The sequence below is a fragment of the Spermophilus citellus genome, assembly GCF_964194105.1.
Source record: "Spermophilus citellus genome assembly, chromosome: 16".
Taxonomy (NCBI): Eukaryota; Metazoa; Chordata; class Mammalia; order Rodentia; family Sciuridae; genus Spermophilus; species Spermophilus citellus.
In genome coordinates this window covers 10,343,148-10,358,021 of record NC_138196.1, presented here as the reverse complement: position 1 = coordinate 10,358,021, position 14,874 = coordinate 10,343,148, and the positions used below count along the sequence as shown (strand labels likewise).

Here is a 14,874-nt window from a genome sequence, read left to right as displayed (position 1 = left end):
TTCCTCAAATGTCAACAAATAGGAATTTGACTTTATTTTTGTCTTGCTGGGGCTTCAGAGAATTCTGCTTGTTGGCTAATGTGCCAATCATAAGGGATTTTGAGGGCAATGGAACTTCAGAATAAGCTGCTGAATTTGTAAAATGAATAGATTTTTAAAACCCGTCAATATGATGTCTCGGGGTAAGCTACAACGAATATATGTTTATTCAGTGCAACGTGTTTGTTTCCTTCAAGAAAATGTTTCATGATACATGTAGGCCAGGAGCCAAAACCTGGAGACTTTGAGAGAAGCCAGGAACTTTGTGTTTCATTGGAGAGTTACTGCCTAAATCTCAGAAACTGGACCTCAATGACAAAACCTGATAGTGGGTTTATTGGAGAATGTCCCCCATTCCTAAAATGATAGTATGGATCATATCCCGCTAGGCCAATGGTGCTTTTGGCTTCTGCCTTCTATTTGATGATATTTTCCCCTCTCTGCTCCCCCCAGCTCACTCTTGAAAGGCCTTCTGTTCTGCCAGCCATAGTGACATTTGTTGGCTGACATGGGAAGTCACAAATCTGTGGGGACCCTCTCAACCAAACCTTGTTAATGCTGCCATTTATCACAGGGGAAGGGGTGCGGGCTCTGCAGGGCTGGGCGTCCTGTCATTTCTCCCATACCCTCTCCCAAGAGAGCAACCGTGTCTCAAGCAGCCAGTTCCCACCTTCCATTCACAGAACTGAAAGTCAGGCAGATGCAAACCCCAATGCTAGCGTGGGCCCTGGAAAAGAAGCCACCATTCCAGGTGACAATAGACTAGACTGGATGCTTGGGGACTGAAGCAAGGTAGTTCTCACCCAACTCTTCTCCCTCCTCATTTTCAGCAGGCCTCTGCCTGTGGCTAGGAGAGGAGTGGAGCTCTGTCCCCCACCTGGCCCTGCAGTCTCAGTGCTGCTTTAAGGGCAAACTTGCAACTAGGTGAGTCCAAATAGGATTATTCCAAATCAGAATTTCTTTCCTTCTGAACCAATGCAGGAGATATCCACTTTGCGTTTCTGAGGAGTTCATGGTGTCCTAAGAACTCCATGTCACTTTGGCTACTCAAAGTGGGGTCGCTTGGTCAGTAGCACCAGCATCCCTGCTCAGAGCTTGTCAGAAACGCTGCCACTCAGAGGTGCTGGAATTTTGCACTGACAGAAGCCACGTTTGAAACAAGCCCCGAGGCCATACCTGCACACACCCAAGCTCATGTGCTTGTACTCCACACTGAGTTCCTCACCTTGGCGCCCTTGGCCCATCAGGCCAGATCCTTCTTAGTCTGTAGAGGTCTTCCCCGTGCAGTGTAGACATTCAGGAGCACCCAGGGCCACTACCTGAGTTTTGCACCAGCACCCCTGACTTGTGATAACAAAAAGGTCTCCAGGCATTGTCAAATGATTCCAGGGGAGGGGGACAGTCACCTGTGTTGAGACCCATCACCTTCATGGTCATCTGGGACCTTGTTGCAAACACACATTCTCAGACCCCGCCCCCGATTGGCAAAACCAGGAACTCCAGTGGGGCCCAGGAAACTGGTTAACTCTCTGTGAGACACAGGCACTCTGAGGTGGAAGAGGACTCGGGAAAGGCCCTGCAGTGAATCACTATTTGGTGACAGACAAGTCACAGGGGCCACAGCATGACCAAGAGGTTGCAGGCCATGGGGGATAAAGAGCCCAAAGCTGTAGCCACCTGGGAGGGTTTGCAGCCAACACTTCCCCGTGTGCTATCTCCATGACCTTGGCCAACTGACCTGATCTGTCAGTGCCTCAGTTGCTACCTATGGACAACAAAAGCACTGTTCCTCCTGCATCTATTGAGGGATGAGGAAGTTTTTATGGTAAGGTACTTAGAAGAGTGCTCCGCACCAAGAGCTTCAGACATGTCACCTACTGGTCTCATTTTCACCAATACTTGCCTGTCTTGCCCCCGATTGTTGTGTCCCCTACAAGCCAGCCAGGCAGGTACTTCATTCTCTGCCACATCCTCAGCAGGGAGCCCTGCCTGGCCTGGACAAGGCTCTCAATGAACATCGGTGGAGAAAGGCATTGCAGTGCCCATGAAGACATGAGGACACCAGCAGAAGCCCTCTGTCTCAGGGGCTTGAATTTGCTGTGGATCCTGTATGTTCTGCAAAGGGACCCCAGCTTCCTAGATCCAATTCTATTAGAAGGTGTCCTTGCAAATGTGGCAACTGGGCAAAAGTGAGCTTCCCCATCTGTGTGGATTAGACGGGACCTCAGGTAGATCTACAGGCATGTTGTAACCAACAGCCAATCAACATACGCTTAGAAAATCATGGAAAGACTAATGATGGGGGCGGGGTGCTTCACAGATGCTGTGTGTTTTCTTCCTCTACTTCTAGTATTCTCTCTACTCACCTCCTGAAGTCAGTCATACAACTATCCCCATTTCAGATATGCAAACACTGAGGCCACAAGAGGTTACAGAACATGCCCAAGCTCATTGTCTAGTAAGCAGTGAAAGTGTTCTTCTCATGCTGGTCTCTGATTCCAAACCCACATCTGCCTTTCTTCCCAGGGAACTTCCTGGTCTGCACACAGGGATAACATGCCTTGAGATTGGGAGGACAATCCTAATTTCAAACCCTCTACCTCACATTATGCTGAAGACAATCCTAAGCAGCAGAGCACATGTCTTATTTGGTTTAAAAACTCCATCTCTGGTAGTAATGAGATCTCTCTGCCACAGCCCCACCAGACAGCCATTTGGGACCACAGGAGTGTGGAGAAAGAGTGACCACAGGAGTGTGGAGAAATAGGACATAATTCAGGAAAGCGAAATACAAAGAAGCAAGAGCTGAATATACTAGAACAGACAGGACCAGCAGAGAGAGGCCAGCTGAGAGAGGCCTGGAGCAGGGCTGCTGCGAGCCAGCGCATTCCACGGGTATTGATGAAGTTCTGCTGTGTGCCTGGCATTATGCTGAGAAGTAGACGCTGCATTGAGTACAGTCTCTGACCTTGCCCTGCTAAAGACCCCAGTCTGGGGATTCAAAGCTGGATGACATTGTCCAGCACTATGCCATCTCTTCACACCCCAGCTGACCTAGAGCCCCCAGCCCCAGGGACCATTTGCCTACAGTGAAGGCCAGCAGCAGCTTCCCGTCATGGCTGGCAGGAGTGGGTGGAGAATCCCCCAGCTCTCTCACCCTGTAGGAAGGCTTCTATTAGTAGCATGATCTACATGGACTCCCAGCACTCCTTATCAGGACTGTGCCCAGTCACTTAGTGACAACAATTGGCTGGTACACCCTGTCTTCCAGTTCCTAATCACTTCCTGTTCCCACCTGGAGTTTTCTAGCATCGCCTCCCAAGAAAACTACTTTCTAACAAATCTGGATCACAGAGTCCCCACACTTTACCTCAGGGAAGCCAGAGCATGAAAGAAGGTTCTAGAAAGATGTACAGTGATCCCAGTCTATCTGGCCATTTTATGCCTGAATTTATAGTACTCCTTGGCTGCTCTGACTGCCCTGATAGGTTTAGGAGAAAAGACAAGCCATATTTTGGCATGTAAAATGCATTCAGGCCGAGTCACTTTCACACAACCTACCAAGTAGGGGTAGAATGAATTTTAAGTACAACAGAATGCCAAATGACTACTCATTCCAGTGAAGACATGCTGCAAATAAGACTTAGAAAAGTGTCCTCAGAGAAGATTCTATCATTCTGCATTTGCTTCTGAAAGTTGAAGCACACAGTTCTAATGAGCCCAGGAAGAGGTTGATACACAGTTGAGTTGGCATATGATGTGCCAGAGCTCAGGACTTCAGGGCTGCTGTCAGGTGGTTCCCGGGCTCTTCTGGTCCTCACCTCCACTCAGTGTCTTTTTGTTGGTGATGTAGTTCAGCAATGGATTACTGGCCCAGAGACTTGTTCAGTATTGCTCAGCAGTAGCAAAACACTGTCACCAGTTGTAGGTAGCCAAGTCCAGGTGAGAAACTTGATAGATGTTAATGCTCACGGCTTCACACCACAACCTGCCCCTCAGTGAAAATGCTCTCTAAAATGTACATCAGGCTTAATTGTGTGGAAGAAGTCTACATCTAGCCAAACCACAGGAGCTCTCAAAAGCCAGCCCAATAACATTTAGAGGATTCACTCTCCAAAGCAAGCTTGCCAATGCCTGAGTGCCCACACACTCTATTGGCGCCAACCTCACCTCCTTTTAGAATGCACACATCCACCAAGATATCATCGCCTGTGGTGGTTGAGCGGCCTTTCCAATGGACAAGGTAGATGTGAATGTAACACGTGAATAAATCAGCATTTACCAACAACTGGAAGAAAAAAATTTACTCTGTAAGATATGATGATGGAGCTGCTCTGTGATCTAGACCATCCCCCGCTCTCCTGCATCCTCTCTCTTTTCCTCTGCCTCGATGGACCCCCAACTCAGCCCAGAAGGATGTGTCCTTTCTAGTCAGAAGCCCTGTCATGGCTTCCAATTCCAGGCCCTGATTCCTGGTTAACTGCAACCAGAGCTCACTTTCAAGGTAGTCTCTTCAGATCCCTTCCCTGCCCTAACCACAGTGTGGGCTCTGGCCCCACCCTTACTCTCTACACCACCATTCCACATTATTGTCTTCTTCTCCCTCATTGTGACCCAGGACTACCCATGACCATGACCAACTGTTGAACCAGGTGCCTCAGAGGGCAGAAATGATCAGAGATGGCTAACTTGAAGATTTCACAGATAGTTAATGAGACATCCTGACTAGTCAAATGACATAAGAGGAAGTCAATGAATTCTAACCTCAAGGGCAAATCCTACAGAACACTGGCTGTCAAATTCAGCTACACACTGGAGCCACCTGGGAGCTGTGCATAGTACTGACCGCTGGACCACCCACTGGCCCTGGGCTGATGGAATGGCTCTGGGCTAAGATGGGACACTGGGGTTTGTAAATGACCAGTTGAGTATAATATAAAGCAAACTTTGAGAACACTGCTTTTTCCCCCCATGAAGAACTGTGTGCAAACAGATGCAGAAGTTCACAAATCTGCAGCATAAGGCTCCTTGAGATCCATAGATTAAATGCACTGCAGTCACCAGCATCCTGGCCAGGAACACCACCAGCCTCCTATTTCCATCTTCCCAGGTGATCACAGCCCTGCCATCCAAGCATGGAGGAGTCCTCCCTGCTGAGAGATTTCAGTGTGGAGAATGGAGAGCCCCTCTCTCCTCAGAGTCCCTGCTTTGACCACAAGTGCACTGGAGAAGTTTGAATCAAGTGGGAGGCACATGGGCAGGCTCCCTAGATGAGGCCCTATTGAAGGGAAACTACATTTCCAATGGAACAGATGCTTCAGAGAGAAACTGAGAGTGCTGGCTCTGAGAAGCGGTTCCACTTCATGCAGCTTCAACCAGAAACAAACCTCAATGTGCTTACAGAGAACAAGACCGTTCCTTCAATTGGAAGTGGCCTGCACAAAATGCTTCTGTTCTGCACTTCCAAGCTTTTCTCAGCCAGCACGTTCAGACAACGTTTACACCCAAAGTGCAAATTGTGCTACCCAGAGATCCCTTGGGACATCACCAATATTCACGTGGAACATTGGACGATTGACAAGATTAATGGCCCAGAGTTTCATTGAAATATTTTTCTCAAATTTTTTGAAAACTCACTGGAAATGAAGGTACCAATGAGCAACAAACTCTGCTTTATACAAGACACAGAAACTTCTAAGTAAAGCCTGTGACTGCTGGCTCTGAGAAGGGGTTCCAATTCCTACTAGTTCAACCAAGCCCAAATCCCAATATGCTCTCTAGAAACACTTTTACATCCTGCAATTGAAGCTGTTGCACACCCTGCTTCTCTTCTGCACTTCACACTCTTCTCATTGAGCACATTCAGAGAATAGTTCAGGCTCAATATCCAAAGTGTGCTAGCAGGAGAGCCCTTGTACCTCAGAGCACTTGCTCAGATAGGAAGTGATAGGACTGATGGGTGGATCAATACCTCAAAGATTCTTTGGAATCCATTCCTCAAACGGATTCTGAAAAGTATCTTGAAGTTGCATGAGCCTGTCTGCAATGACCCCTGCTTTATTGAGTGCATAGATGGTTCCAAGTGAAATGGTGCCATCAGCTCTGACAAGAGGTTCTGCTTCCTGCATGTTCAACCAAGGAAAACCCGCCACGTGTTCACTGAGAACAAATCTACTTTGTGCACAAACTTTTTCTGTTTGCCCCCTAGAAATGCATCTCAGGATGCACATTCAGAACACATTTCCTGCAAAAAACATGAGAAAGTATCATTGCAAAAGTCCACTCTGGTCTAGCATCACCAACATTGATTAGGAAATGAATTGCACAAGTTTCATCTTGTCCCCTTGGTCTCCTTCTTCTAAAAACTCATTGAAACTGCAGGTACCTGACAGTAACCAACTTGCCATTGACCAAGAGCACAGTTGCTTCCAATGGAAACTGGGCCTGCCAGCTCTCAGAAGCCATTGGATTTAAGGCTACTTCAGCCAGGTACAAAGTTCAATGGGCACAATGAGAAAAATGTCATTTCCTAATATGAAAGCTGCTTGCCAAAATTCTTCTGTTTTGCACTTCCAAAATATTTTCAGGAAGCACACTCAGAGCACAGTTTCAGCCCATATGCAAAGAGTGCTAGCAAGAGAGCCCTTGGACTTAGGTTCAGCAACTGGAGGAGAACTGTGGGCCCACTGGGAAGAGCAATTCCCCAAGGTGGATTGAAATCAATTACTCAATTGTTTGTCACAGAATTCACTTGAAATCCACGTGCCTGCCTACATTGAACTCGAATTGACCAATTGTACAGACGCTTCAGAGGGAAACTGCCACCTCTGAGAAGCGGTGGTTTTTCATGCTAGTTTAAGTAGTGACAAACCTCAATGTGCTCACTGAGAACAAAATGAGCTCCTGAATGTTGAAGCTGCTGAGAGACTGCTTTACTTTTGCACTCCCAAACTACTCTCAGCAAGAACATTCAGAGCCAAGGTCAGGCCCAAAATACAATGTTGGCTGGCAAGAGAGTCCTTGTGCCCAGGATCACCAATTTTGAGAAGCCAATGAGGACTGCTGAAAAGATCAATTCCACGAAATTCCATGGAAATCCACTCATCATACCTTTCTGAGAACACTTAAAAAGAAGGTTTCTGCATGCAAGGAACTCTGGGTGATAGATGGCAATTTTTGCCAAATGCAAACATGCCTACCAGCTCTGAGAAGCCATTCTCATTCACACTGCTTCAACCAGGGAAAAATCTCCATGTGCTCACTGAGAACAAGTTAGCTTGTGATACTTGAAGCTGCTTCTGCAAACAGCTTCACTTCTGCACTTCTAAACTGTTCTCATCAAGCACATTCAGAACACAGTTCAGGCATGAAACACAAAGTGTGACAGAAAGAGATCACCAACTTGCAGTAGGAAAGAGGACCAGCTGAGAAGGTCCGTTCTCCAAAGTCTCACTGACATCCATTTGTCACACTTGTTTACAACATACAGTTGAAGTGCAGGTGCCCACATGAGTGAACTGTTTTGGATCAACGGCACAAAAGCTTCAATGTGAAAGCATGCCTGTCACCTGTAAGAAGCAGTTTTGCTTTCTTCTAGCTCACACAGAAAAAACACCATGTGCCCACTTACAACAAAGTTAGTCCTGCAAGTTGAAACTGCTTGCAGCAAATGGCTTCCGTTCCCCACTTGCAGCCATCAGTGGTTGACAGGTGGCACAGAGGCTTCAATGTGAAACCGTGAATGCCAATCATTACAAGTGCTTCTGACTCTCTAGTTCAACCAGGGACAGCCTAAAGTGCTCAACGAGAACACACTTTGTTCCTGCAAGTGGAAGCAGCTTGCACGAACTGCTTCAGTTAGAAAATTCCAAGTTCTTCTCAGCAACCACATTCAGAGCACAGTTCTGGCCCAATAGAAAATGGGTCCTACCAAGAGGATCCCATACCTATGATCACCTTCATAAGGTAGCTTCCCAACTTCTGTGTGGAAGTGTGTTTCTCCTTGGCCCTTACACTGTTGTGGAGACCACTAGGAGTTCAGCTTTGTGCAGGATCATCTGACCTGGACTTTTTGCAAGACCTGTACAGCCCTCACACATGCTCAGATGCTACAGGACTTTTCAGACCAGTCCAGGCAACAGTAGGCATCCATTCATTGTCTGCAGTCTACAGATTCCTAGATGCATGGCATTCATTACCATCAAATGCAGAATTTCCATCAAAAACTATATATATATATATATATATATATATATATATATATATATATATATATATAATTCCAAACTGAATCAAGAAAATCGAAAATATACCCCAATGCAAAGAGTGGATCCCCTTTGTGATGCTACCAGTGGAAAATTCCACAGCTGACCTCATGGGATGGTTCACAGTCAAAACAGAGCTGCATAAAAAATATTACATGACATGACCTTCCTGCTATGTGAAAAGTGGCATGTGAAGTACACATGCATGTCTTCTTCAGACATGGGATTCATTTGCAAGACACCATGTGCAATTGAAAATACTCCAAAATGGGAGAAATCAGAACCACGTCTCCAAAGTATTTCAGCAGAGACCAACTCCATCTGTCTATCTATCTCTCAGTGAGTGTGTGTGCTATTGTGTGTGTTTGTGTGTCTTTGTTTGTGTTTGTACCATGATAGCTGCCCCCATTGGAAAACTGACTCAGATAATGTCATCTGCCAAACTCCTAAAAACCAAAGTTCTTGCTGATACAAGGAAACATTCCTTCCTGTTGGTTTGGATGTGTCCTTTAGGAATCACTGCTACATTTAGTATACTCAAATCATCACAGTAGATCAGGTAACAAAAACATATATATTTTAAAATAATAATATATTAATGGAAACAACAAATACAGGATAGAGTAACAACTGTGTTACTAAACAAGGTCAAGGACAATGGCAAACTATAGATTCAAACTTTGAAGCAAATAGTAATCAATGTAAATATTCCTGGGCTGCCTCAGCCCCGCCCAGGCACACAGCAGCAGAATGGTTTTGCAAGCATCCTCAGGAGGGCTGGAGCCTTCTTTGCAGGACCAGAGGGAGGTTGAGGCTGGATCCATTCATCATTCTTTTGGGAGAGGCTCCTTTTCCTCAGCACAAAGTTGGATTTTTTGTGAGGATTCTTGGCATAAAATACATTGGCCTCTGCTGGAATCCTCAGCTCTGGGGAGAGAGGGGTGTACAAAAAGAAGGTGGCACTCAGGAGGTGCTCCCTAAGACACCCCAACATCTGAGAGCCTGTGCCAGAAAAGGCCAGAGCCACACACCTGAGAGCTCCCCAATTCAGCACCAATACCAACAAAGACAGCCTCCACAGTCCTCCCTGAGGAAAAACTAGGCAGAGCACTTCAACAGACCTAATGTCTGTTCCTACCAAAGGCTTTGGACTCCAGAACATCTCAGGTCCTCTTGCATCTGCCAAAGCACACCACTAGATTCACATCGGAAATCTCCCACAAAAGGCTCCTGTGCCGAAGATTCAGTCCCCACATGAGTCATCTTCATAGGTGGGTTTGGAGGGAAGCATTGGATGGTGAGTGCTCTAATGTCAACATGAAATTCTCATTCAAGATGAATACACTACTGGGAGGTGGGAGGGACTGGAAGAAAAGTTGAGCATGGGTGGAGGAAGACCTAAACAGGGGTGCGCCCTGGGCAACAGTACCTTGTTCCTGTTGGCTCCACTGAATCCTCATTCTCCAAGTAGAGGTCCTCCTTCTCCTCTCCATCTTTCTCTCTCTCCCTCTCTGCCAGCCTCGTTCTCTCTCTCCCAGTCTATGCCTTTGTGGCAAGGGCTGAGGAGCTCTCCACTGCCACACACTAGAGCTTTATGGACAGCCTCAGTGCACAACCAAAGAGAAAGCTTTGAAACCCGGAGAAAAGGACTAGGATTCCTCCTCTGAGTTATTTTCCTCAAGTATGGCCACAGTGAGGACAGGCTGACCAGCATGGATACCACAATAGAGCCATGCTTCTGTGTTGGTGGAGCCTGCCTCCATGTGAACCAGGCTTCTGAGAATGGAGGCCACATTCCAAATGCTGCCCTACTGAGAACAATGGTTCCAAAGATCAGCAAAGGGAATGCTTCCCTCCAACATGGTGTATGGCCCAGTGGTGCCATGACCCCGAGTGGGGGAATACAACAGCCTGCTTCTCCTTCCTCTGAACACCTGTTTCCTGTCACCCTCCTCTAACCTAGAGCCTGTTCTCCATCCCTTCTGGGTTGGATGTGGGGATCTCTGCTATGAATTTCTTAGGCTACCAAGGCCCCACACAGACTTCCTCTTCCATAGACTCTACTAACCTAACAGTAGGTTAAGATAGGAGACAAGTGATCCTAGAACTCATAGGGATGGTGGTCTTCAGCGTACATAGGCTGGGATAATGGCTGCTGAGGTGTTTGGCTCACAAAAACCAACCAACCAACCAACGAAAAAGCACTGGCATTATTATCAGATGACCTCTGTGGCCGAAGTGCTCAGGAAGCCCTCATCTGACTTTAGTTAGGGGTCATAACCTGGCTATTGTGATCACTCCTTGGCAAGTGGACTCAGGTGCGGAAGACCATGGAATTTATGCAAAAACAAATGATTCAGGCTGTCTCCCAGGCTGTGTTTTCTTCCCAATTTCATCCTGTTACTGCTTGCTAGAATCCTGGCAATGCTCTGCCCAGGCAGTGGTTTTCTGGTCACACAGAAGGCTTTCAATCGTACTGCTTCAGTCCACAAAATGCCAGCTCCATCTTTAGCCCATGCATTCCCATGTTCCTCTGAAACCACTCCTATCCCAGACCACAGAGCCATACTGCTCCTGGAAAGAGGCTTTCCGCCTCATTTCTCAATGATGTCAGCTTTGGATGCCTGTTCATGTCCAGGGGAGGCACCTGGTGGGGAGCCACAATATCCACTGGGGTGTACCATTGGACCTCAAGACCTTCCACCAGCAGAAGTGCAGTTGTCTTTGTGCACGAACCCAACACACCCTGTTGGAGTGTTCTTGGGGGTCAGAGACTACTCTTTGGTGCTAAGAGTTGACCTGAGTCCACCTCCTGACCCTTGCTGTCTGCCATCTGATTGTCTCACTTACTCTGACGGTGAGAGATGATTTGGCCCAGCTCATATTCCTCCGGCTTCTCCTGAGTAAGCAAGTGTAGATCGAGGGCGCTGTGGATGACGTCAGGAGCCCTATCCTGGCAGGTCACCTGGAGCAGCATGGGAGACAGGCCTTCAGGAAATGGGCCTTGAAGTGACTACTCAAGGACAGTGGGCAGGGGCATTCTGGAGGCACCTCCACTCTAAATACAGGGCAACATCCATGACCCTACTACCTGAGGCTGGCCTCCTGCTCATCGCATGGGCTCTTCCCACAGGCTACTAACCCAATCCTTGTACATAGGACTTCCTGGGCCTGCCATTGCTCTTTGTGGAGCTGCACTCCTCTCGAAGTGAAAGGACCCCACTACCTGCATACAGATGCAATCTCATCCCACAAGTTGGGAGGAATGGGACAAATAGCCTCCAAGATCCCAGGTCTGCCCGAGGATGCAGGCAGCATTGGGAATGGCCTAGGCACAAAACCTAGAGGCAGGGTAGCCAGGGCCAAAAACAGACCCAGGAACATGACCACACACAGGAGTGCTGAAAGATAGCCACAAGAGCTCCTGGCCTCCAGAGGCTCAGTGCTGGCTGCGGTGTAGGAGGGCACCTCATCCGGCAAGGGTGGTCATTGGGTTACCTGGACATTTAGTGTGCTTGCTCCACATCCATATCGACTCTGCAGAGAGACCCTCTCAGCTCCTTGTTCAAGGAACATGCAGAAGCTCACACTGCTGTCCTCCTCCATAGACATCAGCATCCCATACAAGGGAACCTGCAACCTAGGTCCTGTCCTATTCTCATCTGTTACCCATACCTGCCCCTGCCCTTCTGGACTGCATGCTGCCACCTGACACACAGACTCCCTCAGACATGGCGGTGGACAAGCTGCTGCTCTCCCTCATCTCAGCTCCAGCCCTTCACACTGACCTCTCCCTTCTTGATTCCCATCTATCCTCCTGATCATCCAGAAGCTCCAAATTCAAGAGGGCATGAGTAGTCCATGGTATTGGACCAGTGTCTGCTCCCCACCCAGGTGTAAGCACCAGGGGACACCCCTGCTCCCAGGCTTACCAGGACAGTCTTGGCCATCTTTGGACTTTGCGTTTCTAAGTGGACACGGATTAAGCAGGTGTCTCCCACCTGCTTGTGGGAAAGCGGCCTGGAGGACTTGCAGGTTGATTCTGAGAACTGTGGGGGATGGAACATCAGCAAACCCAGAAACAGAAAGCCACCCCAGCCTGTCAGTTGGCTCTATGGGCTTCTAGCACATGTGTCCAGGTGATGAGGATTCTTATTTGCCCAGGTGGAAGTGGAATGGCAGCACAAGTACAGCTTGAATAAGGTAGGTGTTTACCTCCTTTCCCTTGACCTGGGGGCGTTTCCTCACGATGAAATAGTTTATTCCCGGATTCATGGACAGACACACCAGTGAGTGGTCAGAGACCTTGATTTCTGCAGAGCGAAGTGGAGAGAATTGTTAGGTGGCACTCAAGGATTATACCACAAAACACCCACAACCCCTGAGAGTCTCCGCCAGGCCCACCACACTTTGGTGTTTTGGGGCCAAGGCCCACTTTCTCTTGGCTGTGAGTTATCCTGAGCCCACTGTGGATCATGTCTCCCCACTGTCTGATTGTCCTACTTACTCTCATTCTCAGACATCAATGTCAGCAGCTCAAAGTTGTCCACATCCTCATGCTGCAACAAATTTTGGTCCAAGGCCCTGCGGATGAGGCTCGTCACCGTATCCACACAGGTCACCTGGATCAGGGTGGGACAAATGTCATCAGAGAATGGCTTTTAGAGGAGCTACCCAGAAGACTGTGGTCAAACATTCAGGAGAAACCTCAGCTACATATACAAGGGCACAAGCTTGTTATCCTGCTACCTGAGTGTGGCCTCCATATACCCCCTGGGTTCTTGCAATGTGCTACTAGAACAATCCTGGTACAAATATCTGCCTGTACCTGCCATCCCCCCTCCCCCTGGGGAGCCACATTCCACTCAGCTCAAAGGACCAAACTGCCTATGCACAGACACACTCTCATCTCACTGAGATGACAGCAATGGGCCAGGGATCTGTGCACCAAGTGTGCTCTGGGATGCAGGCTGCCTTTGTGGTGGAAGAGGCAGATGCACTGAAAATGTTGGTCCTGACTGCCACTACACAAAACAGACTCAGATACAAGAGTGTGCACTTGAGTGCTTCATGATAGCCTTGAGAGGCCCTGGCCTCTGGAAGCTCGGTGAGGGTCTGGTTGTAATGAGGTACTTGACTCAGCACTGGCAGTCACTGAACATGTCTCCTCTGCAGCTGGACACCTGCAGCATTAGCGTGTCTACTGCACATCCATAGAAATACTGCCAAGAACCCCTTTAGCTCGTATTTACATACATGCAAAGGCTGACATTCTGAAGCTTTGGCATGACCCCCCAGGTGATCCTGACCCCAAATTCCCACACCTAGTCATGCTAAGGAGGTTCTCTTCCCTGGCACCAGGAACACATCCCCTCCTACACATGGGACAAGTCACTGCCACCTCCTCTGCTCCAACCTCACTCATTGAGAATACCAAGTTCTAGGCACTGCAGCCTGCACCCTGGACATATCTCTGACTTCATCTGTCCACAGTACTTCCGTCTGCACTTCTGGCCTGCAAAACCCAAAATACACAGGCCCACTCACCGCTGGTGCTGGGCATGCTGATGCTCTCCCTCCTCAGGTCAAGCCCTTAAGACGGACCTCTCTCTTCTTTATTTCCCACCACAGCCCCGGGGTTGGCTGTGTCTCCTGCCTTCCACTGTGTGGACACCTAGGAGGCAGCCCTGCTGTCGGGCTTACCAGGATGCACTTTGTCTCCCTCAGGCTCTGTCCCTCTAGGAGGACGTGAACAAAGCGGCTGTCTTCCACCTGCTCGCTGGAGTGAAGCAGTGAGGAGCTGCTACTGGTGACTTTTCTCATGCACCACTCATTGCTTTGGGTGGCCTGGGGCAATGATCCTGCAGCCACTGCAGAGCTGCTGCTCACAGCTGCTGGGATCCTGGATGCCACTGCCACAGAAGGCTCCAAGAACTGTGGGGGATGACAACATCAGCAAAGCCCAGCACCTGCACCCCACCCAGCCTGGCAGTTGGCTCTGTGGGCATTCTACAACATCCATCCAGAACCTGAGGTTCTTGTCCCCTTAGAGGATGTGGAGTGGCACCAGGAGTAAAGAGTGAAGAAGGTGGCTGTTTACCTCCTTTGGCTTGACCTTCGACGACTTGCTGGAAGCTGTTTCCCGAAGAAGAAAGTTATAATCCACTCCTCCATCCAGGTCGTAATATACGTTCCCATCAGCAGGGATCCTCAGCTCTGGAGAGGCAGGAGCAGAGGCGTGGTAGGTGACACTCAAGGAATACACTACCCAACATCCCCCACAACTGAGAGCCTCTGCCAGCTCAGGTCTCACACACAGACCTGAGAGCCCGCGAATCCAGCTAGTGTTCCACCAAAGACTCTCTCCACTGATTCCTCCCTGAGGACCCTCTATGCACAGGAGGTCCACTACAGGAACACCTTTCAAGGAAATAGCCCCTTGTACCCCAGAACCTCTTAGTTCACGTTGGACCCACCAAAGAGAAACAGCTAGACTTTGTATCTGGATTGGTCCCCAAAGACTCATGTGTTGAAGGTTTTCTCCCCACTGCAGCAATGATCACAGGTGGGT

The 14,874-nt window shown here is 48.6% G+C and overlaps 1 protein-coding gene across 1 annotated transcript; it reads right to left on the bottom strand.

The window, feature by feature from the left end:
* Positions 1 to 10,897: 10,897 nt before the first annotated feature.
* LOC308635081 (uncharacterized protein) lies at positions 10,898 to 14,338 on the bottom strand (the record flags this gene model as incomplete). Its single annotated transcript, XM_081269336.1, has 6 exons — positions 14,007 to 14,338; positions 12,811 to 12,925; positions 12,519 to 12,616; positions 12,236 to 12,352; positions 11,154 to 11,268; positions 10,898 to 10,950 (listed from the first exon to the last, which is right to left on the bottom strand). The coding sequence occupies exons 1-6, from the start codon at positions 14,124 to 14,126 to the stop codon at positions 10,898 to 10,900; spliced, it is 618 nt and encodes a 205-aa protein (XP_081125462.1). The 5' UTR covers positions 14,127 to 14,338.
* Between the last annotated feature and the right edge of the window lie 536 nt (positions 14,339 to 14,874).